General features: G+C 36.0%; 1 protein-coding gene across 1 annotated transcript; it reads right to left on the bottom strand.

Annotated features, from left to right (window-relative positions):
• Positions 1 to 1,076: 1,076 nt before the first annotated feature.
• Positions 1,077 to 19,849, bottom strand: rab22a (RAB22A, member RAS oncogene family). Its single transcript, XM_067460353.1, has 7 exons — positions 19,516 to 19,849; positions 18,779 to 18,858; positions 14,113 to 14,194; positions 9,546 to 9,617; positions 8,975 to 9,081; positions 5,840 to 5,949; positions 1,077 to 4,541 (listed from the first exon to the last, which is right to left on the bottom strand). Exons 1-7 carry the CDS (start codon positions 19,549 to 19,551, stop codon positions 4,438 to 4,440), a joined length of 591 nt encoding a protein of 196 aa, XP_067316454.1. The 5' UTR covers positions 19,552 to 19,849; the 3' UTR covers positions 1,077 to 4,437.
• Between the last annotated feature and the right edge of the window lie 32 nt (positions 19,850 to 19,881).

Genomic DNA, 19,881 nt, shown 5'->3' with positions numbered 1-19,881 from the left:
AGAACAGATGTGCATTGATATACAAAGACCACTATAGAAAATGCTACCATTTTGCATTTATATAATTAAAAACATTAAAAACTATTTTTAATATACCCTAATTTATATATATATATATATATATATATATATATATATATATATATATATATATATATATATATATATATATATATATATATATAATATGTATGTGTGTGTGTGTGTACCCATGTATATTAAATGCATATTTTCTAAAATAGATAAAATACTTTTTCATTATTAAGGTTTTTTTTAATTGTTTAGTTATTCATTAATTTTAAATATATACCCTAATATTACATTACATTATGTACAATTAAAAAAATACATAATATATTTAGTATTATTAATTCTAATGAGCCTTATATTTGTTAAATCTTAAATATAAGGGACAATAATGTCATATTTCATGTTTTTATAAAAAAATATATATATTTAGTGTTTGACAGGTAATGTTTGTATGCTGCAAAAGTGGCAGAAAAAATAATATGCCACTGAATTTCTTTTTAAATTAAAAGGTAACTAAAAATTGTTCATGTTTTCATGAACCACCACATACCATATGTCGATTTTAATTTTTAAATTATTTTTTTAAATGGTTGATCATAATTTATGGATTATATGCTAAAACACACAATAATGTTAATAAATCTAAGTCTGTTCTACAAAAGCAGTAAGGTAATCCAACAGAATATCTGGAATATTGAATTTCTTTATCCTCAGCCAAGATTCTAGATCACATCGTATTTGCATCTTGAATTAGGTGAGTTAATTTATGCTCAGTTTGGCAGTTGAACACAAGCTCTTGGAGGGCTGTTTTACTTTCCTCAGCACAATTAAAAGATCAGCATGGACCCCCTGCCAAAGGAGACACATACCACAAGTGTCATATTTATATATATAGCCCATCGGCCGGTGCAGGAGAAACTAGCACTGCTGCGAACAGATTCTCAATCCCTCTGATCTGCAAGCAGATATTTACACAATTTTTGTGAAAAAATTAGGAGTAACTTGTCTCTGATCAGAATCAAATACATACCAAATAAACCCCAAAATGGATTTTGTATCATTTTATTACTAATAAAGAGCTAAACATTTCCCTTTTGCACATTCACAAATTATTGTTATTTTCAAGCCTTCTTTGCATGACAAAACATAAAAGACAAGCTAAATGGCAAAAAAACATGAATGATTAGGTTAAATTACCTTAGTAAATACTGAATTACAATGGTAAGTAGTGGTAACATTGCCTATATCAAGTAATTTACACAATTCATCCAATGTGTGGTATATACAAGGACGTAAAGTACATAACAAGAATTTCACAACTTTCTTAGGGCCAGCCCAAGACTGTTGGCATTGATCTTCCACCTAAACACCACTGCAAACCACACCAGACAGCATGTTATACTGTCCGACTCAAGTGTAGCATGTAGTTCCATTCAAAGGCATTAATGCAAAGCCTGTGCTCCTCAGCAAGAGGACCAACGATTCAGAAAGTCCTTTTCAATTGGCCAATAATTCAAGATCTTCCACAGGACTAAATGAGACGTTTGGTCTCCCTGTGGATCACAGGCTTTGTACAAGACAACTACTCTACAACATTTAGTTCTACCAATGCATTTGTGTACATTGTAAAGGCCCTTCTTTGAGTTTAACAACATGTGACATTATGTTTCCTCCTTCAATTAGTTTGACATGGCAGAAAAAAAGAAAAAAAGTAAGGTTCTGGTTTGAGTGAAAGATACATTTACTTCACACAAAGTATATTACAGTCATTTGAAGAATCCATTTGAATGATTTCCTCTGTGTAAACATCAATAGAGAATGCTTAGGACTGTAATTTTTCAAGTTGTTTCAACTAGGCCGAAAGACAGACAGGAATATTGAAAAAGTGCATTTTGTTTCGCAAAGTAATCTTTTTTTTTAACTTAACAAGCACAGTCTTCTAAAGGAAAATATTGTTGTGCTGAAATTCATGGATTAACTACAATTACTGTAATAAGTCTATAAATCTCTCTGCTATTATTACTGACAGGACACATTTTGGAGGGGGAAAGTATTATTATTGCACTTGTTAATTCCTGAAAACATCATGGCGCATTGGCAGCAGTGCATGTAGAATCGCAGGATAAAGGACGAGAATTGAAACTCAAGATTGCCCATAATATCCATTCTGATTCACTAAACACATTCTACGACTCCAACAACATGCCAATATAATGTGTCAAAAGCATATGTAATAAAAGTACCATTAAAAGCCACATACTAACTTCTAAAAGCAACAGAGATGGTGTCACTTGTTGTACTGAAGTGATTCGTTTAAAGGAATCACATTTTAAGTACATAAAACTTTGTCATGGTGTGTATTCAAGCGATTAATCAACATAATTTTTCTATATTGAACAAATGCAAAATTGTAACAGATAATTTTTTGGCTGAATAAACTTAAAATCTACATGATGCATAGAAAAAGAGCCAATAGTACATTAATCCAAATCTTTTAAAGGCAAGTTTGTCAGATTGTCAAAAATTAAGACTTTTTCCTCCCTAATTAAGTCCATTTCTTTAATGAAACCGAGCTCTTGAGAAAATATTTAGGCTGGACAATTGAGTGACAGCAAAGAAGAGTTATTTCATTTGGGGTCAATTCAAAGAAGAATATCTGGTAAGACGAAACTACTTCCTTTTGCGGAGTTTAGACATCTTGCTCTTTCTGAAACAAGACTAGTTTCCAGATACAGTCCTTGTTTTAATCCCTGTCCAGATAGTAAAAGCATGTCGGATGTGCAGGCCAAAAGTTATTCAGCGAAAAAATGAGAAAGATGAAAAATGTTTATGAGACAATTAGGGCATTTGGCAAGACCTCACAAAATCACTCGATCCAGTAAAAAAACAAAAAAACAAAGTCATAAAAAAGAATGGCAAGCAAAGAAGCTGAAGAGACCAAATGCCAACTAACACAAATGGTTAAAAAGCATTAACAGAAAGTATTTGGACATACTGCACACTTCACAAAGTCCTGGACCAAAGCCTACAGAATTCCTGCATTTGGCTCCTTCCCACTAACATTAAAGTTCTGATATAGAAAACATGTGAACAGTTGGAATAGTTATCACATCTAACACTTTGAAATGGCTATTCTTGTCAGCTTTCTAGATTCTAGAAGACTGGCCAACTTTATCTGAAAACGTGAGGGTTGACCTTTGCTAATGTCCTGATTTTGCACTGCAAGTGGAAACAATGGTCAGACAGTGTAAAATTTAAATTCTCTATTCTAACTGCTTATTAGTCTAAGAACAGACTTGATCTGTATCTGGCAAGAGAGGATGTGGTAAATTGGAGCCAAAAAATGATTACTATTGTTATCCTGACTTCCAAATCGATAAAATATGCAAATAGTAGTGTTGAACTCATGCACTGACCACTGATCTGCTACTACAGGAACATTACTACATCACACAAGATCACAAAATTACAAAGATTTGGCACAATCTTCATATATAACTTTATAAACTAAGATAACTCTTAATGCTTATTATAATTGACCAGAAAATCCCAGAGTTATCTTTATCTGTAGTTTTAGTACTGCCACTAAATGACATCCCCCCCAATACAAAATATAGAAAAGACAGAAGCGCATACAGCTTTATATAATATGCAACAGGAATACAACACTGATATTTCTATAATGCGTTTGAGTAAATCTTATGAAAACATGTCCAGATCACATTTTACCCCCAAAAATTACAAGAAAAATAATGAGGTCTATTTTTAGGAGTATCTTAATAGACTTTAAATTGACTTGCAAAATATAATTTCAGGGTTTTCTTTTTCATTTGTTTTGAGTGAAATATGACGTGGACATGTTCATGACGGGTTTCATGAGTTTCGCCCATTTATATATTTTTTTCTTTTTATCATATATATCAAAGATGTGCAAAAATAGTGAAACAGGAAAGCTGTGTTGCTTGCATTTGGAGTGCTGAAACTCTGTAAATGTACAGACGGGACAGACAATAGCTTTACTTGGAAACTTCATGGAGGTTTCTGCAAGAATGAAAGGGAGAGAGCAAGAGAGAGCAAGACAAGACAGTATCTGATCTGTTAAGCAGGTGTTTTCTTTGCTGTCTGATTTTGGGCAGTGATCTAGAACAGAAATGGATCCCAAAGGACATTTGAACTGGGGCTGAAGAGCGGGCAACAAATGTGCCTTTTCTCAAGGAAGTGACCATTGCATCGGGATTCAGACAATAAATCTCACTCCATTATTAACTGAACTTCTTATTTGGCTCCAAAAGGAAGTTAAGTAACTTCCCATGTGACATCACATTCTTCATTTGCTATTCTCCTTTGTTACTAATAGAAAGAAACTGAGAGGCTGGAGATGATCTGGCCAATCTGTTTACGACTGCGTCAGCAGCAAGTACGTTCTCTGGTCGACTCAGATGGTTGACGACGAAGTTTGAAGCCCTTGACTGCAGACCCACCATCTGCATCTATAACTGGGATCCTTTGACCTATAAAGGAAATTAAATTTAAAAAGTTTGCGATTATTTTTTACACACAGCTTATCTGTTAAGTACAGCTCTGTGATCAGTAGTAAATGCTGCTCTATATGAAAACACTGGGTGTTTGAGTCGCTCATAATGTGCATTTGAAAAAGCAACATGCATCAAACATCTTTCCAAACATGAGAATATTTTATGAACCTCTTGTCCAACAAAAGATAACATTTAATAACATGTTTTTAACAACAGCTGAGCATCCTTCTGTGAAATTATCTGGCTTCTTACACAGAATAAGGCACACAGCATATTTCATAGTATTCTATTCAGTCTTCTATTGAAGTATAAATATATTTTTTTGTCATGAAAATACTCGACAAGGCTTGAAGAACTCAAGGAGATAAACCATATATTGTCGTAGTTGTGTGTTTATTAGTCGTGTTTAATCAATCAAAGCGTTTCAATCTTCTGTTTATTCAGCTACAGTCATTATATGATGCCCAAAGGGATTTCCTGGAATCAATTGCATTTTCTTCTGAGGGGCATATTTGGTGCCCTCTGGATTTCAGATTAGCCATTAAAATGCCTTCCCGCTTCCCGCACCCAAAACAAGGCATCTATGGATGTGGTCTAAAACAAGGACTGGTGGGATGTTGTCCTGCTCCATTTTAGAATGACAGAATGTCATTTATGACACTTCATTTAACAACAACAACAGCAGCATGTTCTGTGTGTCATCGGCATTATGCCATTTCTACATCATTGTACATACGCAGTACTTTCCAGTTTCAGGGTTTTTACATGTCCTCTCAATCAGATTACAAAAGAATTTTTAAATTTTTATTGGATTTGGCCAATTCATTCCGATTGACAAGGTTACATATGACTTTTTTTTCAACTGTGCTACTAGTCCAGATTAAGAATATGATTTGCCATTTCAGTGCCTGTACAAAAGTCACAGGCATGGTATCATGTACCCACAAGAATGCCTGTTCCTTAATGGGGCAACTGCCAAGATCCATGGTAAAAGATCTGTATCAACTGTAACCCATCCACTGCCCTGGGTCCAAGAGGCAAGAACAAGTATCCACAGAGGCACGATTCTCACTACCATCAGGATCAATTATAGATCATGCATTCATTATCATTTTAAAAATAAATGGTATTGCAATAAACAGCATTTATTAAAAATAAGTCTGCCTGATTAAGAAGCTAAACCAAGAGAAGATAATAACATTTCAAATCACAGGGCTCTGAATGAGTGCTTCTAGATTTGTTGTTAAATGATGACTAGTTTGGATTATACTGACTTATCTGAATGAAGACCTCATTGATGTTAATGGCATTTTTGGCACTGGTTTCAACAAATATGGCATGAATGGAGTCGGCATAGTCCTTGGCATCCTTCTCTGAAACCTCTCTGGAAAACAAAAGGACAAAGTGGGTGAAGTGAGAGAGTGGAGTAACAAATGTGAGTAATACAGAGCAGTAGCTTGTTTTACAACTCTAATACCACACTAATAAGTAATCAGTTACATGAATGAAGAATTCTGACATCTCAAAAAAGTGCAGCATGTTATAATTATGATTCTGGATATTTGAGACTAGAATAATTTAAACAGATACAGTGGTTGAGTGAGAGATTATATGAGTTGGACGAACCTTGTAAAGCTCATGTATTTTTTTGTGATGGTGGTGTATAACTAGCACAAGGAGGCATGTTGGAGGCACAACTATTGTGTGGTGGTTCTCTGTACACCTGTCACCTGATCACAGGTGCTGATCAGATTGCACCCGTGCTACACATATCAGGCCGGTCACACTGACAATGGATCGATTTTCCATTGACGCTTTGCTCTCTTAGATTAAACGCCAAGGCGGTGATGTTTTCTTTAAACATTTCGATCAACTAGATTTTTGTTGGTTGCTTGTGCAGAAAGTCACAGGGCGGGGTTGTGGTTGCTTATATGTGGGGTCCTAAAAGGGGTACTTCAGAACTGGGAAGATTAATCTGTACTTAAACTGGGTCATTAATGTAGTAGAAATGTTAAATTATTATTGAATTTGGTGCTTTCTAGACTGAGTCTCATGTCTCATGGGGATGAAAGACAACAACATTCCCAAAGCCACCGCTACTGAATCACTGTGACTAGATCACTTTCCCACTGCGTTCATTTTCATAAAATCAGTTCAGTTAGAGAACAGACACTACAATTAAAAACTGAACGTGTCTGTTTAATATAATGTGATTCAGCCGCTGAGGGAGTGTCACAGCACAAACGCAGCAGGAGTCAGATTACATTCATCTTGATGAATGAGCTCTCGTGATGAGAGCTGAGGTAATCGCGACCGCGGCAGTCGTTCACAGCGCGTGTTCAGTCTGCCACATTTTCAGTTCATGTCTTTGGAAGCTTAACTTTTATAGGAATTCATTTGAGAAGTTGAAACACTCACTTTGCTCCGCACCGCTCCGTTTACATGAATGCCTGCAGCTGCCCGAGCTGAGTGCTGTGAGTGTGATCCCACTGCCCATGGATGGGTTGAAATGACGGAAATGTGGAAGTAACGCCCTCTCCTGGCTGTAGTCTTTAGCCTCTGGCCAAAATTCCTCCGATGACTCAAATTGACGATATTTGCGTCATTGGAGGATATTCTCCAGAAATAAAATGCATAAATCTCTTGTCTCAGGGGGAATATGAGGGGGGAAGCACGATCATTTGAAAATACTCCAGAGTTTCTACTGATACAAAGCCATATGCTAATCAGTGAAGTAACCCTTTAAAGACAATTTGATCCAGAAACCTTTTTTGTTATGCTGGTTGTAAGTCTCTTTACATCCTGATAGCAATCAGACCATAAAACGTTTGTATTAAATTCGGCCCAAACACGATGTTATAGCTGCCTGTCAAAGTATGCATTTCAAAACCTCCACACACCCTGCTCGCACGTTATGCAAAGTTAGACAGACGTCAGCAAAGTCCCTTTATGATAAGTCATTTCACTCGGCCGCCATCTTTGAAAGTGTAGCTCCTAACATCAAATTCTCAAAAACTGTTCACCAAGCTTACGATTCAATTTCATATTTAAAATCACCAATGAAATCTGACAACTGTCTCATAAAAAAATATTTTAAATGCTGGAATCATAAAAATAAAATAAAATGCATTTTTCAGCCTGGACAAAGCTAATGCGCATGCACAATCCTAAGTGCGCGTCTAAGAACACCGCCTGTTTCTATAGCAACCTGACCCTTTAACAGCAGCTGCAGATGACTTTACTAATCAACAATTGTTTTGTTTTGTTTTTCATTTAGAAGGCGCTCATTTGCCATACTGGGTTTTGCATGTTCTCCCATTCTCAAGTATTTGGAGTACGCCGTTACGGCAGACACCAAGCACCGAAACAGCAATTTAAGTTTAAAATTCCTCCTTTAATATAATGCGTTTCAATGGCAACACTATCAATGCCTAAATGAATCTGCAGCAGTCAGGGGGTACAGGTCAGAGCTCTTTAAGTTGTTTATGTTTTTTATGTTTATGTTTATGTATTTACTGTAATGTTATGGGCTTTGAAACATGAGGTAATTTAACGCCATTTCGTGACATCCCGTGTTTGCTCCCTGCTGTATGCGTTCATGTGTTTTCAAGGGAGGGTGGGATCTTATGCTTTCACAGCTAGCTCGCTATTGCTAGCCTTTCTGACAATTGCCCACCCTACCTTTAAATTAAAGTCTGGGGATTTTTGCCCACTTTCACCTCCAATAAAATATCTAACCCTGACTATGAGCAAAAGCTTTAGGTTCTGCTTTTAATGAATATAATGTGAAACAGTATTAAGATCTGCAAGTAGGGGTAATGTTATCAGAAAGTATATTTTCATGACGAAAGTGTTTGAAAACAACAGATTTTTTACATTTGGAGCAAACCTCTTAACAATGATGGCTGTGGATCACTGAGAACAGCACCAGTTGTGATAGAAAAAGAAATATCTAAGCTCTGTGCCAGACAGAACAATTGCAAGAATTTTCCCTGATATTTATTGCCTGAATGGCTTGCGGTGCGATCGCTATTCCTCAGATTCAGTGTCTCGGTCTTTATGGTTTTGAGAAGTAAAATACAACCGCAATGACAGCCGACTAACACTGCCAAAGAAAGCAATGGTGAACCAAGACATATCATTGGACCTGTGGGAAGAGTGAAGCAATTTAAAGTGGAAAGATAAATTACAGACCGCTGAAGAGTGGATTTCTTTTTCATCGCAAGTTATGCTTATGGTAACGGTACGTGTGCAAGCTTGTTTTCAATGAGTCGAGACAAGTTGACAGCAAATATGCGGGTCTTTTCCCAACATCAAATTGAGTTGACAGCCACTGCGGGTGCATCCCTTCAAGCTGAATAGAGATGACAGGATGTGAAGTCTTTTGTGGCAAAGATGGTGGAATTCACCTGGCATCGGAGAGATCACATTTGTTGCCAGCGATAGCCACGACTATGTTGGGTGGTCCGTGCTGGCGAAGCTCCTTCACCCAGTTCTTCAACGTCTGGAATGAATCCTGAGTGAGAGATGAAGAGATTTTCACGACAAGATATGCTTATACATCATAATAAGACTTTCAGGTCATCTACTGCACCTCATGTTGCTTGAAACCATTGTGGTCACATGTATTCAGATGAAAACAAAAGGAGTCACCTAGCAGGCTGTCTTCCATTAAATGAACATGAATGGAAGCACCAAAAAACGTAGTCTATATGACTTGTGCACTATATTTCAAGACTTCTAAAGCCATATGATAGCTCTGTGTGAGGAACAGACTGACATTTAACCCGCTACTCACTGAAAGTCTTACCTCAGCCCATAACTCCTTTAGTGTTCCATGGAAAAAAAGGTCTTACGTAGTTCGAGTGACATGAAGTTGAGTAGATGATGACAGAACTTTCATTTTTGGGTGAACTATGGCTTTAATAGCTTTACCAGCAGAAAGATTTGTGTAGTAATAATGAAGAAATGTTTCATTACCTCTTTAGTGATGTCATACACAATGATAGCTGCAGCAGAGCCCCTGTAGTACATGGGAGCCAGGGCACGAAACTGAGAGCGAAACAGATAACATGCAGATGTGAGGGAAAAACAATGTCCGGCAAAAAAAGCAAGACTTAATCATCACTGATAACAACCTGACATCCCTTCTTAGGGGCCGAACGGCCAATCTGCGCGTGCTTATTTTCAGAGCTTTGAAAGAATTTGTGCGCTTTGGCGGAGGTCTCCTTCGAGTTTCATGCCGAATTAAAAGGACAACTCAAACAGAAAAAAAACACATGTTATTCCAACTTGTTCCTTTCAAAAAGAACAAACAGGCAGCGGTTAGGGAAACCCATGGTGAAAAACCCTAGACGTAAGCCACCGTTAAAACCTAAAGGAGAATTGTGTTTCAGACGGCCATGCCAAGGGGGCTTGAGTATAGGAACTGCACGGAAAGGCATATCAACACATGTGGGAGCCATCAGGGGAAAGATGAGCGCAACGTGTCAGAAGAAGTTAGCGTTTAATCATTATAAAATAGCATAGTTGGGTTGTTTGACCCCGGTCATCAAAAATAGACAGAAAAGGCTCAGATTAATAAAAGCATGCTGGATCCAGTATGCCATTCCACTGAAAAAAGACCTAAAAGGTGAAGAGGGGAAATGCATTAGAAAAATGAATGATTAAGAGAGAGAGAGGGTAAAGAAAGAAGAAAAAAAGAGTTAGATTTAGCATACTTTCTGAAGTATAAACACAGTTTAGATTTTTTTTTGTTTTTTAAGCCAAATTGGTATGGGTTTGGTTAAGGTTATGAGCTGTAAATTGGTGCACATTAACATGTTTGTGCTCATTAACAATGTTTCATGAGCTGCTAACAGTTTTCCATCAATAACAGTGAAGAGTACAACAAAATGCATAACTGTACATCCATTGTAAATCATATACAAAGGCCCCAAAATCAGTTGGACCCTAAAGCCTGCCAGATCAATGCATCTGTGCTAAGTGAGATCAATTATTTAACAATTATTAATAACTATACTCATTAATAACTCATACTCAAATTCACAAAGTTGTATATTTAATTGATACAAATGATGGCTATCAATTGGATTTAAGTTAAGTTAAGACAACAGGTTAGAGCTCTGCTTAATCCTTTTTTTTTTTTTTTGCCAGCAAAATGAATAAATCAAGTTTGACTGACACGGTTTCTCACATTTATAGCTGTTTTTGGCCAGGTTCGCTGCACAAGGAAGGGGAAACGCTTCAGTTTAGCTTTTGACTAAAATGGCAGGATGTGTCCTTAGACATATCCCAGGATTCCAGACTGTGTGGTCCTTCTCCAAATCTCCTCCTGCATTTTCTTTCATCCAACTTCCTCCAGTCACTCACTGCCTCTTGAAACGCATCTTGCCGTTAAGTCAGCTATTCAGTTTTAAAGACCTCGTGAAATCACTTTACTAGCTATGATATGGAATTTCTTCTTGCACATTATGTATCAACAGTTTGGGGCCAGTAAGATTCTTGAATGTTCTTTAGATAATTTGCTTATGCTTACCGAAGCTGCATATTATAAAAACATTTAAATAAAAAACAGTAATCTGAATGCATTTTGAAATGGAATTTATTTCTGTGATGGCAAAGCTGAATTTTTAGCATCATTACTCCACTCTTAAGTGTTACATGATTCTTCAGAAATCATTATATGCCGCCAATTTGGTGCTCAAGAACTATTTATATATTTTTTTTAATAAATAAATAGTTTTGTTATAATGTAAAAGTTTTTACGGTAACTTTTGATCAATTCAATGCACCACTAAATAATAAAGAACCATACTAGCCATGTTTCTGCAATGCTGTTCTAAAAAAAAAAAAGTGTCAGATAATTATCTAATCAAGAGCTTGACAGCCAGTGAAAAGCCCGATCACAGCTCTCGGTGGAGGACAGGAAACTGTGGACAAAACTGTCTTCTCTTCACAAAATCACAATAGAGCTTGAAGTTAGAAAAGAAAGAGACACTGAGAGAGAGAGAGAGAGAGAGAGAGAGAGAGAGAGAGAGAGAGAGAGAGAGAGAGAGAGAGATTATTCTGGCTTCAGTTGTATTTCTCAAGCTCCTATCTCTGACAAGGCCTAACAATTCATCCCATCAGGCTCTGGAGCATCCTGAACAAAGAAAAGCAAAGAAAACTTGACCTCTTTAACCACTAAAGGCCACAATGATGAACTTGCACCATCTTTACCGGTGGGAATACATCAAAGCGCTAAACAGGACCAGATGAGGGTAAAGAGGCTAAATAAGTCAGACTTTCCCATATGCTCAGTCCTTCATATGCAATGGGAGCCAAACATCTAAGACAGATGGCTTCTTTTGGTTATAAATCATATTACCAGCAAAACAATTTTAGTGAATGTTGGGAATATGTGGCCTTGTCTATATTTCGTACAAAGGATAAAACGTGACAATGCCAGACAAAAACGTTACATTTGACCTAGAAAGTACCAGCTTCTGAGACTGCATAAAAACAGAAGCAATTCCTTAAAGGGTTAGTTCACCTAAAAATGAAAGTTCTGTCTTTAATTATTCACCTTCATGTCATTCCAAACCCTTAAGGCTTTCATTCATCTTCAGAACACAAATGTTTTTTTGATGAAATCTGAGAGCTTTCTGTCCATCCCTTGACAGCTTCGTACTTGACACTGACAGCTCAAAAAGTTCATAAAGAGATCATAAAACTAATCCATATCAATTGAGCGGTTTTCTTGCTGAAGCTTAAACGTAACACGAGAATGAACCTTTATTGGTTCTTGCTGAAGCTCAAACGTGCTGCGTAACACGAGAATGAACCTCATTGGTTCTTGCTGAAGCTCAAACGTGCTGCGTCACACGAGAATGAACCTCATTGGTTCTTGCTGAAGCTCAAACGTGCTGCGTAACACGAGAATGAACCTCATTGGTTCTTGCTGAAGCTCAAACGTGCTGCGTAACACGAGAATGAACCTCATTGGTTCTTGCTGAAGCTCAAACGTGCTGCGTAACACGAGAATGAACCTCATTGGTTCTTGCTGAAGCTCAAACGTGCTGCGTAACACGAGAATGAACCTCATTGGTTCTTGCTGAAGCTCAAACATGCTGCGTAACACGAGAATGAACCTCATTGGTTCTTGCTGAAGCTCAAACGTGCTGCGTAACGCGAGAATGAACCTCACTGGTTCTTGCTGAAGCTCAAACGTGCTGCGTAACACGAGAATGAACCTCACTGGTTCTTGCTGAAGCTCAAACGTGCTGCGTAACACGAGAATGAACCTCATTGGTTCTTGCATGTCAAGCAAACATGCTTAAGCTTCTGTTTATCACAAGTGATGTGTGAGGTGATGAATGTTTATATGTAATTAAAAGCCTGAATTAAAATCTGTTCATTATATGAAATGATTGAGTCTCTTTAAATTTGGACTATACCGCTCAATTCATATGGATTACTTTTACAATCTCTTAATGAACTTTTTTAAGTATAAAAGTGTCAGTTGCGTAGCTGTCAATTGAGGGACAGAAAGCTTTCAGATTTCATCACAAAGATTTTCATTTGTGTTCCGAACGAAAGTCTTCCGGGTTTGGAACGACATGAGGGTGAGGAATGAATGTCAGAATTTTCATTTTTGGGTGAACTAACCTTTTAACACTTGGGGCCAGATTTATTAAAGAGGGCAATTCCAAAAGAGTGCTGATGTGAGTGGAAATGTCTGCGCGTGAAACACTGACGACGTGCACATTCAAGAACACAGACGCAGCCGGATCATTTCCATAAAGACCAACACAATCTACAGAGAGCAGCACAAATTTGCGCTTGGTTTAAGATGTGCTTTTTTGGGTGTTCAATAATGGCACAAACACCAGTAAATTGAAAAGGGCTAACTTTAGTAAATCAATTGATTCAGTGGATTTATTTAAATACTCTCCTCCCATACATGTTGTGTCTGAAAGGGAAACTCATACAAACGCATATATGCAACAAGATTAGCTGCGAAAATAACCTTGTCCACACATTTTCAGTTCTAATTTTTCACTGCGTGTCTTCAGTAAATCCTGACAGTAGTGTTTTAAAGCCAAAAGAGGGTTTGCGCTGGCACAAGCCATTAATAATCTGGCCTTTGGTATGATACTATTTTTTCTAACAGCTTGTGTGGGCTGCTTGGCATTCTACATTTAGCTTCACATAACATCACAGACAAACATGAGAGGAGATCATATTCCAAACAGCCTCAAGACTGCCGTCAAATTGTGAGTGGCGATAAACATCTTAAACTATGGGATGTCACCCGTACACTTGTGCAGCGGTCTCTCCTAACGTAGAACATTTTGGGGGAGAAGTACATGTATAGCTATACAAAGAAAACCAGGCCCTTTTGAATGACAATAAACTCTCTCTCCCTCAAAAATATGCTTGCATTAAAGAAAGAAGTGCATGCAATACTGCCCCCTGTCTGAATTATGAAGACACTGCAAAAACAGAAAGCGATACAGCTTGTGTATGTCACCCCAGTGAGTGTAGTGATTGTTGCTGTGTTTACCCTTTCTTGTCCTGCTGTGTCCCATATGAGGAATTTGTGAAGCTCATTTTGGTACTGCACAGTCTTTGTCATAAACGATGCCCTGAAAATAAAATGGGCATGATCAACAATAATATTAAGCACACATAATCAGCAAATCTTGTTTATTAAATATTTTGGCAAATTTTACAATGCATTTAGACATTTCAATACGACTAAGCTTTATTAAATATATTTTTGAACATTTATATAAGAACATATAGACTACTTATAGACATATTTACAAAGTTTACAAGCGTCTTTCCAGGTGCAGAAACATAAAATGCAAACCTCATTGACCCTCATCAAACCTCATACAATTGAAACCTCTATTAGAATTGTTTGAAATAACTATATGCAACCATTTTTAGGGCTGAGAATTGACACAAATTTCACAATTTCATTCACAAGCTTAAAATTTTATTCAACTTAATATCAATTAATTGGGGCCTATCAGGTACAAATACAGGTACAGATTTCCTCAAGAAAAAAATCTCTTATCAAATAATGCAGAAAACTATACAGGGAACCCCAGTTGGTAGTGGTACATCATCACTATAATATTAAAGGTTAAAATTAACTGATTTGCAGGCTTAAGTATATCAAATTAATATGGAATATAATGCATACTTAGCTAAATGCTCCTCTCTAAAGTTATTTTTCAAGCTGCTATTATCGAGATTTTGAACATTGAGTAACTTTTCTGTAGCCTAGAAATCTAGACGCACCTTCCGGGAGAATAACAACAACAACAAGGAGGATGGGTGAGGCGGAGGGAGATGACCGCGATAGACGGGTTATTAAAAACGCGCTAACGACCCGAGGTGTGTAGGATTGTACGTATATATTTTTTGCACAATAATAAATTAATCTATAATGACGAAATACGGCGCAATTCACCTTTATTCCACAAGGTGGCAATGTCTGATACCCAATGATGAAGTGACGTTTCACTCGTTACCTCTGACAGAAAACGAAACAATAATTATAATCTGCAAAACTTGAAATGACTCAGTGATTTACTTCAGAGAGCAAGTACTAAACACAATAATATGTTAGTGTCACTGTCTCTTGATGATGGATGTGGTCAAGAAGCTGTCAGTGATCAAAATATTGATTTTGAAGACATTGAAAATGAGTTTGGAGAATATGCTGGAGATCGCGAATATAAGGCAGATGCTGAATATACTGGTAAACGAGCTCTGACGAGGTCATATGATGATGGTATTAAGCATCTGCTCAAACTGAATCCTTCCAAGCTCCAAAAGATAATGAAATAGGTTTTATTTTATTCTTCTGTAGCTGTTACTCTAAAATCAGGAGTTTTATATATTATCACGACAGGTAGAGGTCTATCCATGTTAAATATAGATCTGGGTCGCTAACGACCTGAATATGTAAGAATGTTTGGTGAAACAGTCATGCAATTAAGGGTTAATTGCATTTTATTTAATTTTATTTAATTACATTTTATTTTATTTAATAACTTTTATCTCAAAGATACAGGAGACACATAGCAGCCAATACAATCTGTTGTTTAATATCTGCTTGTATTGCCTCATGACTGATGAAAAATTTGCTTTGTGTGCAGTAGAATTTTGATGCATCACAATGCATCGTAGAATCGAATTGAATCGAATCGTTACCTGGTGAATCGTAATCGAATCGAATCGTGAAGGCAGTGCCAATGCACACCCCTAATTACAACTATATTCCTGCAAACAGTAAGTAGCGATTTAACCACTTATTGACTATTTAAACAATTTCTGATTAAATTGAAATTTTCTTAGAAAGACAGCATTGTCTAGATAACGCAAGATGCATACAGTAACAATAGGAAACTCCAAGTACCATACAAAACTAAATAGTGTGTCTAATGACAAAGGTTAATATTATTTTGTATTAAAAAATACAACCGTAGACACGTATGTCATACTACGTTAGTTAAGTTGACGTTTAGTTGCTAACATCACCTTCTCCACAATATAAGTTAAAACGACTTATATGGTGGCTTCTATTCATTTTGTAATAATATATATATATATATATATATATATATATATATATATATATATATATATATATATATATTTTTTTTTTTTTTTTTTTTTTTTTTGAGAGAGAACTGAAGTATGATGTTTTTGCAAGCTTGTATTTCAGAGTACATCACAGTCACTGTGTAGCCCACATTGTGACTAACGTTATATAAACATGCAATATCGTTGACGAAAAAAGACAAGTCTAAAATGTAGTTTAAAAAATAAAAACTTGAACAAAAATAACTGGTCTTGATTTTGTCGGGAGGAAAGAAGAGCGTTCGTTCTTGCGGTTGTCAGATTTCATTAATTAAGATCCCCCAATCAGAGATTTTCTGTGAAAAGATCACATATACTATCCGGTGTTTTAGCAAAACATGTTCAATCTTTTTTTTTTTTTTTTGCTTACAAAATCTTTTAATACAATTTTAATAAAGGTTGTCGAATCTCAAAAAATGTTAATTGTATTAACTCAAAATTTCAAGATTGTAGTTACATTACAATCTATTTTTTTTTATTTTATTTTTTTTATTATGCAAACAGACAAGTACAATATTTACAAAAGAGAAGTAAGATGCAAAATACAAATACAAGGGCCAACAAAACATAACATGCCAGTACGATGTGTGCGTGTGTATGTGTGTGTGTGTGTGTGTGTGTGTGTGTGTGTGTGTTTGTGCGTGTAACTGGTGTGGGAGTGTTAATGTATGAATAAAGAATCATGTAGGGAAGTACAACAGACATAACCAAAAAATATATGTGTATAAATAAGGTGACAACAGCAATAGTAATGGCAATATTAATAATAATAACAATAATAATGATAAATCCAATTAATTAGAAATGACAAATAGTATTAATAGTATTATCAGTAGTAGTAATGACAAACATATATACAAATATACTCTTTTCATCCGGAATGAGGGGAAGGTTAAAGGGGTCAGGAAGAGGACAAATAAAAACAATAGTAGTAATAGTAATAATAATATTAATAATGGTAGATATTTATAAAGTCATTAATAGTGATAATAATAGTAGTGGTAACAATGATTTTAATAATAATAACAATAAAAATAATTATAATAATGGTAATATTGATCAGCTATTAATAACAAGGTATTATAAAGCTTTTATACCCCTCATGGCCATGGCATAGGATAGACCTCTGCCAGAGTTGTAATGCAATGGGCTATCAAGGTGAGGTGCTGCCAGGGTCCCGAGATCCATGCCCACCCCCCAGCTGTTCCATAGATGCCACGCTGACCCTATCTTTGTGTTTTTTGTTGTTGTTGTTGTCTGATGTGTTTGTCAACTAGTGTATAATGCATTAAAACAAACATGGCGTGTAGCATGGAACCTGCCCAGTGCAAAGCCCATGCAGGCCGCCATGTCCACGCCACATTTACCCTATATATGTGCCTTTTTTTTTCTTTTCTTTTTTTTTTTTTCTTTTTCTTTTTTTTTTTTTTTTTTCCTGATTTAAACTAGTTTTATGAAAAAAAAAATCAACATGATTGAAAACATGTTCAATCTGACAACCATATGTATGCGAGCTCTCTCTCGCGCGCGCGGATGATCTGAAAACACCAAAAAAAACAAGTAAGCTGCATTTTAGCAAATCTCCATTTGAGATGTTCTGCTTAAAGTGTCATTCAGTCGGTCTGTGTGCTGTCAGGACTCACGAGCCGTTTCGCTGAACAACTGAACTGCTGTGTGCTGTGAGCAACTGAAATAAGCCAATCAGAGCAGAGCTCAATATTAATATTCATGACTCTTCCAAATAAGGCAAAAACAGAGCATTACATAATAGGGAAAATGTATAGGGTTGTAAATGGACCTGTAAAACTGTATCTGGAAAATGTTTGCCCTTAAATAAGCCACATACTCTCTATGTAGATATCAGAGATTCTAGGGCACCTTTAAAATTTATATTTTCAACCTAGCCCTAATTTGTATCTAGTAAAACTGTGTTCCCAGCTATCATTGCAAGTTTATAAATATAATGAATCATTTTAAATAGTTTGTACAGAAAACTAAACTTTAGAAAAGCATGATATACTTTTTAGCAATATTTGCATTGTTTGTGGGCCAGCAGGGAAATTACTGACTGGGACAGCAGAAAAATCTTTATTGTTGAGGCCTGAAATGTGTGTCAATTGAATTTAGACTTATGTAACTCAATTTAAAGGGGTCACACATTAAATCTTGCATTATACAATCATTGCTGAATATTAAATCAGAGAATCTGTATTCAATTCAGCCTTATCAGCAGCAGCAGGGCAGTGTAACCAGTCCCAGGCGCTGGTTAACAGATCTTGTTTTCTTATTTGAGATATTGAAATATTGATTTATTGCCTCAAAATTATTAAAATAAATAATCCATCAAGTTGTTTTTTGATATAACACTTTCTGAATCATCAGGAAATTTCAACACACTAAGTATCAATTTGTTTTGCATGAAACAGTTTCCATTTCAGTACATGTCACGGCTTGCTGTGTTTGCTATGTGCAATTCCTTTAAAACTTGCAGGTTTTTTTTTTTTTTTTTTACAGTGCATCACAGTCCGCTTTATCCCCTGTAGGCCTGTAAGAATTTTTTGAAGAAAGCTTACCCAATTGTGGGATTAATGTTGGGATCAAAACTATCCTCCACGAACCTCCACACGATACTTGACTTTCCAACTCCTGTATCCTAGGGCACAAGATAAAAATCAGCAAAAAACAAACAAACAAACAAACACAAAATTAGTGTGCGTCTTTATACGCGCGTGTGTGTGTCTTATAAATGCATAATTCACTTGTAATGCATTTTTCCATATTATGAAAAAAATAAAATGTATATATATTTGTTTTTTTGTCAATTGCTCTTATAATATCACATGGCTTGATTATAATAAAACAATCAATAAAATTGTATTATTATTATTATTATTATTATTATATTAGCTTGCCATGTCAACGACCCGTTTACAGATCACATGACTAAAAGGACATATTTATTATCAATATATGAGTAACTAGTTACTAGGGTAAAAATGTTCAGATTAAATCCTTATCCTACACGCATCTAACGTTAATGAACACAAAAATTGTAACTCTCTATACATTTAACATCCACTTATGAGTGGGTGGTTAAATACGTCATCAGCCCACAAATGTTACTGTAATACTTTAGAAATCCCCAACGCTTGCACAACAGGTAAACCCACTGACAGACTTTATTGCAAGCTATAACAAACAATAACAGTGATGATCGGTTATCAACAGAGAAATAAAAACATAAAACATGGACCAAAACTGCAATCCATTAGAGCAACGTCGAGTCGTAAAAAGTGAATATAAATCTTACCCCAAGAAGGCATACTTTCAACTCTCTTAGCGACATGTTGACCTCCAAACTAATGAAAACTTCCCAATCATTCCAAATAGTTTCATAAAACCTGATCAGCAACTATTTCTATTTGACGTAAGAAAAAAACACACAGTATCTATCTATACACTAGTGTCGGATATCCACTGCTTTAGGACTGTATAAGAAGCCAGAGTGGAAAACTGACATAATGCGTAGCACTCATTAAAATGTGAAGACTGAGATGTTGTATTAATGATCGATTAGTTGCGAAATTAGCTGCTCGCTGATCGCCATCTTGAACTCCGGTTGACGAGTCTAGTTATGGGGAGTTATTCCTGCGAATCGGTTCTTTCGAACAGTTCG

The sequence above is a fragment of the Pseudorasbora parva genome, chromosome 12, assembly GCF_024679245.1.
Source record: "Pseudorasbora parva isolate DD20220531a chromosome 12, ASM2467924v1, whole genome shotgun sequence".
NCBI lineage: Eukaryota > Metazoa > Chordata > Actinopteri > Cypriniformes > Gobionidae > Pseudorasbora > Pseudorasbora parva.
This window is presented reverse-complemented; position numbering and strand designations above follow the sequence as displayed.

Coding starts and splice junctions, on each gene's coding strand:
- rab22a (XM_067460353.1), bottom strand. CDS start 19,551: ATGTCGCTAAGAGAGTTGAAAGTATGCCTTCTTGGG. Junction 9,082..9,545: donor TGTATGACATCACTAAAGAG/GTAATGAAACAT, acceptor TCTCTCACTCAG/GATTCATTCCAGACGTTGAA. Junction 4,542..5,839: donor TGAGGTCTTCATTCAGATAA/GTCAGTATAATC, acceptor TTTCCTTTATAG/GTCAAAGGATCCCAGTTATA.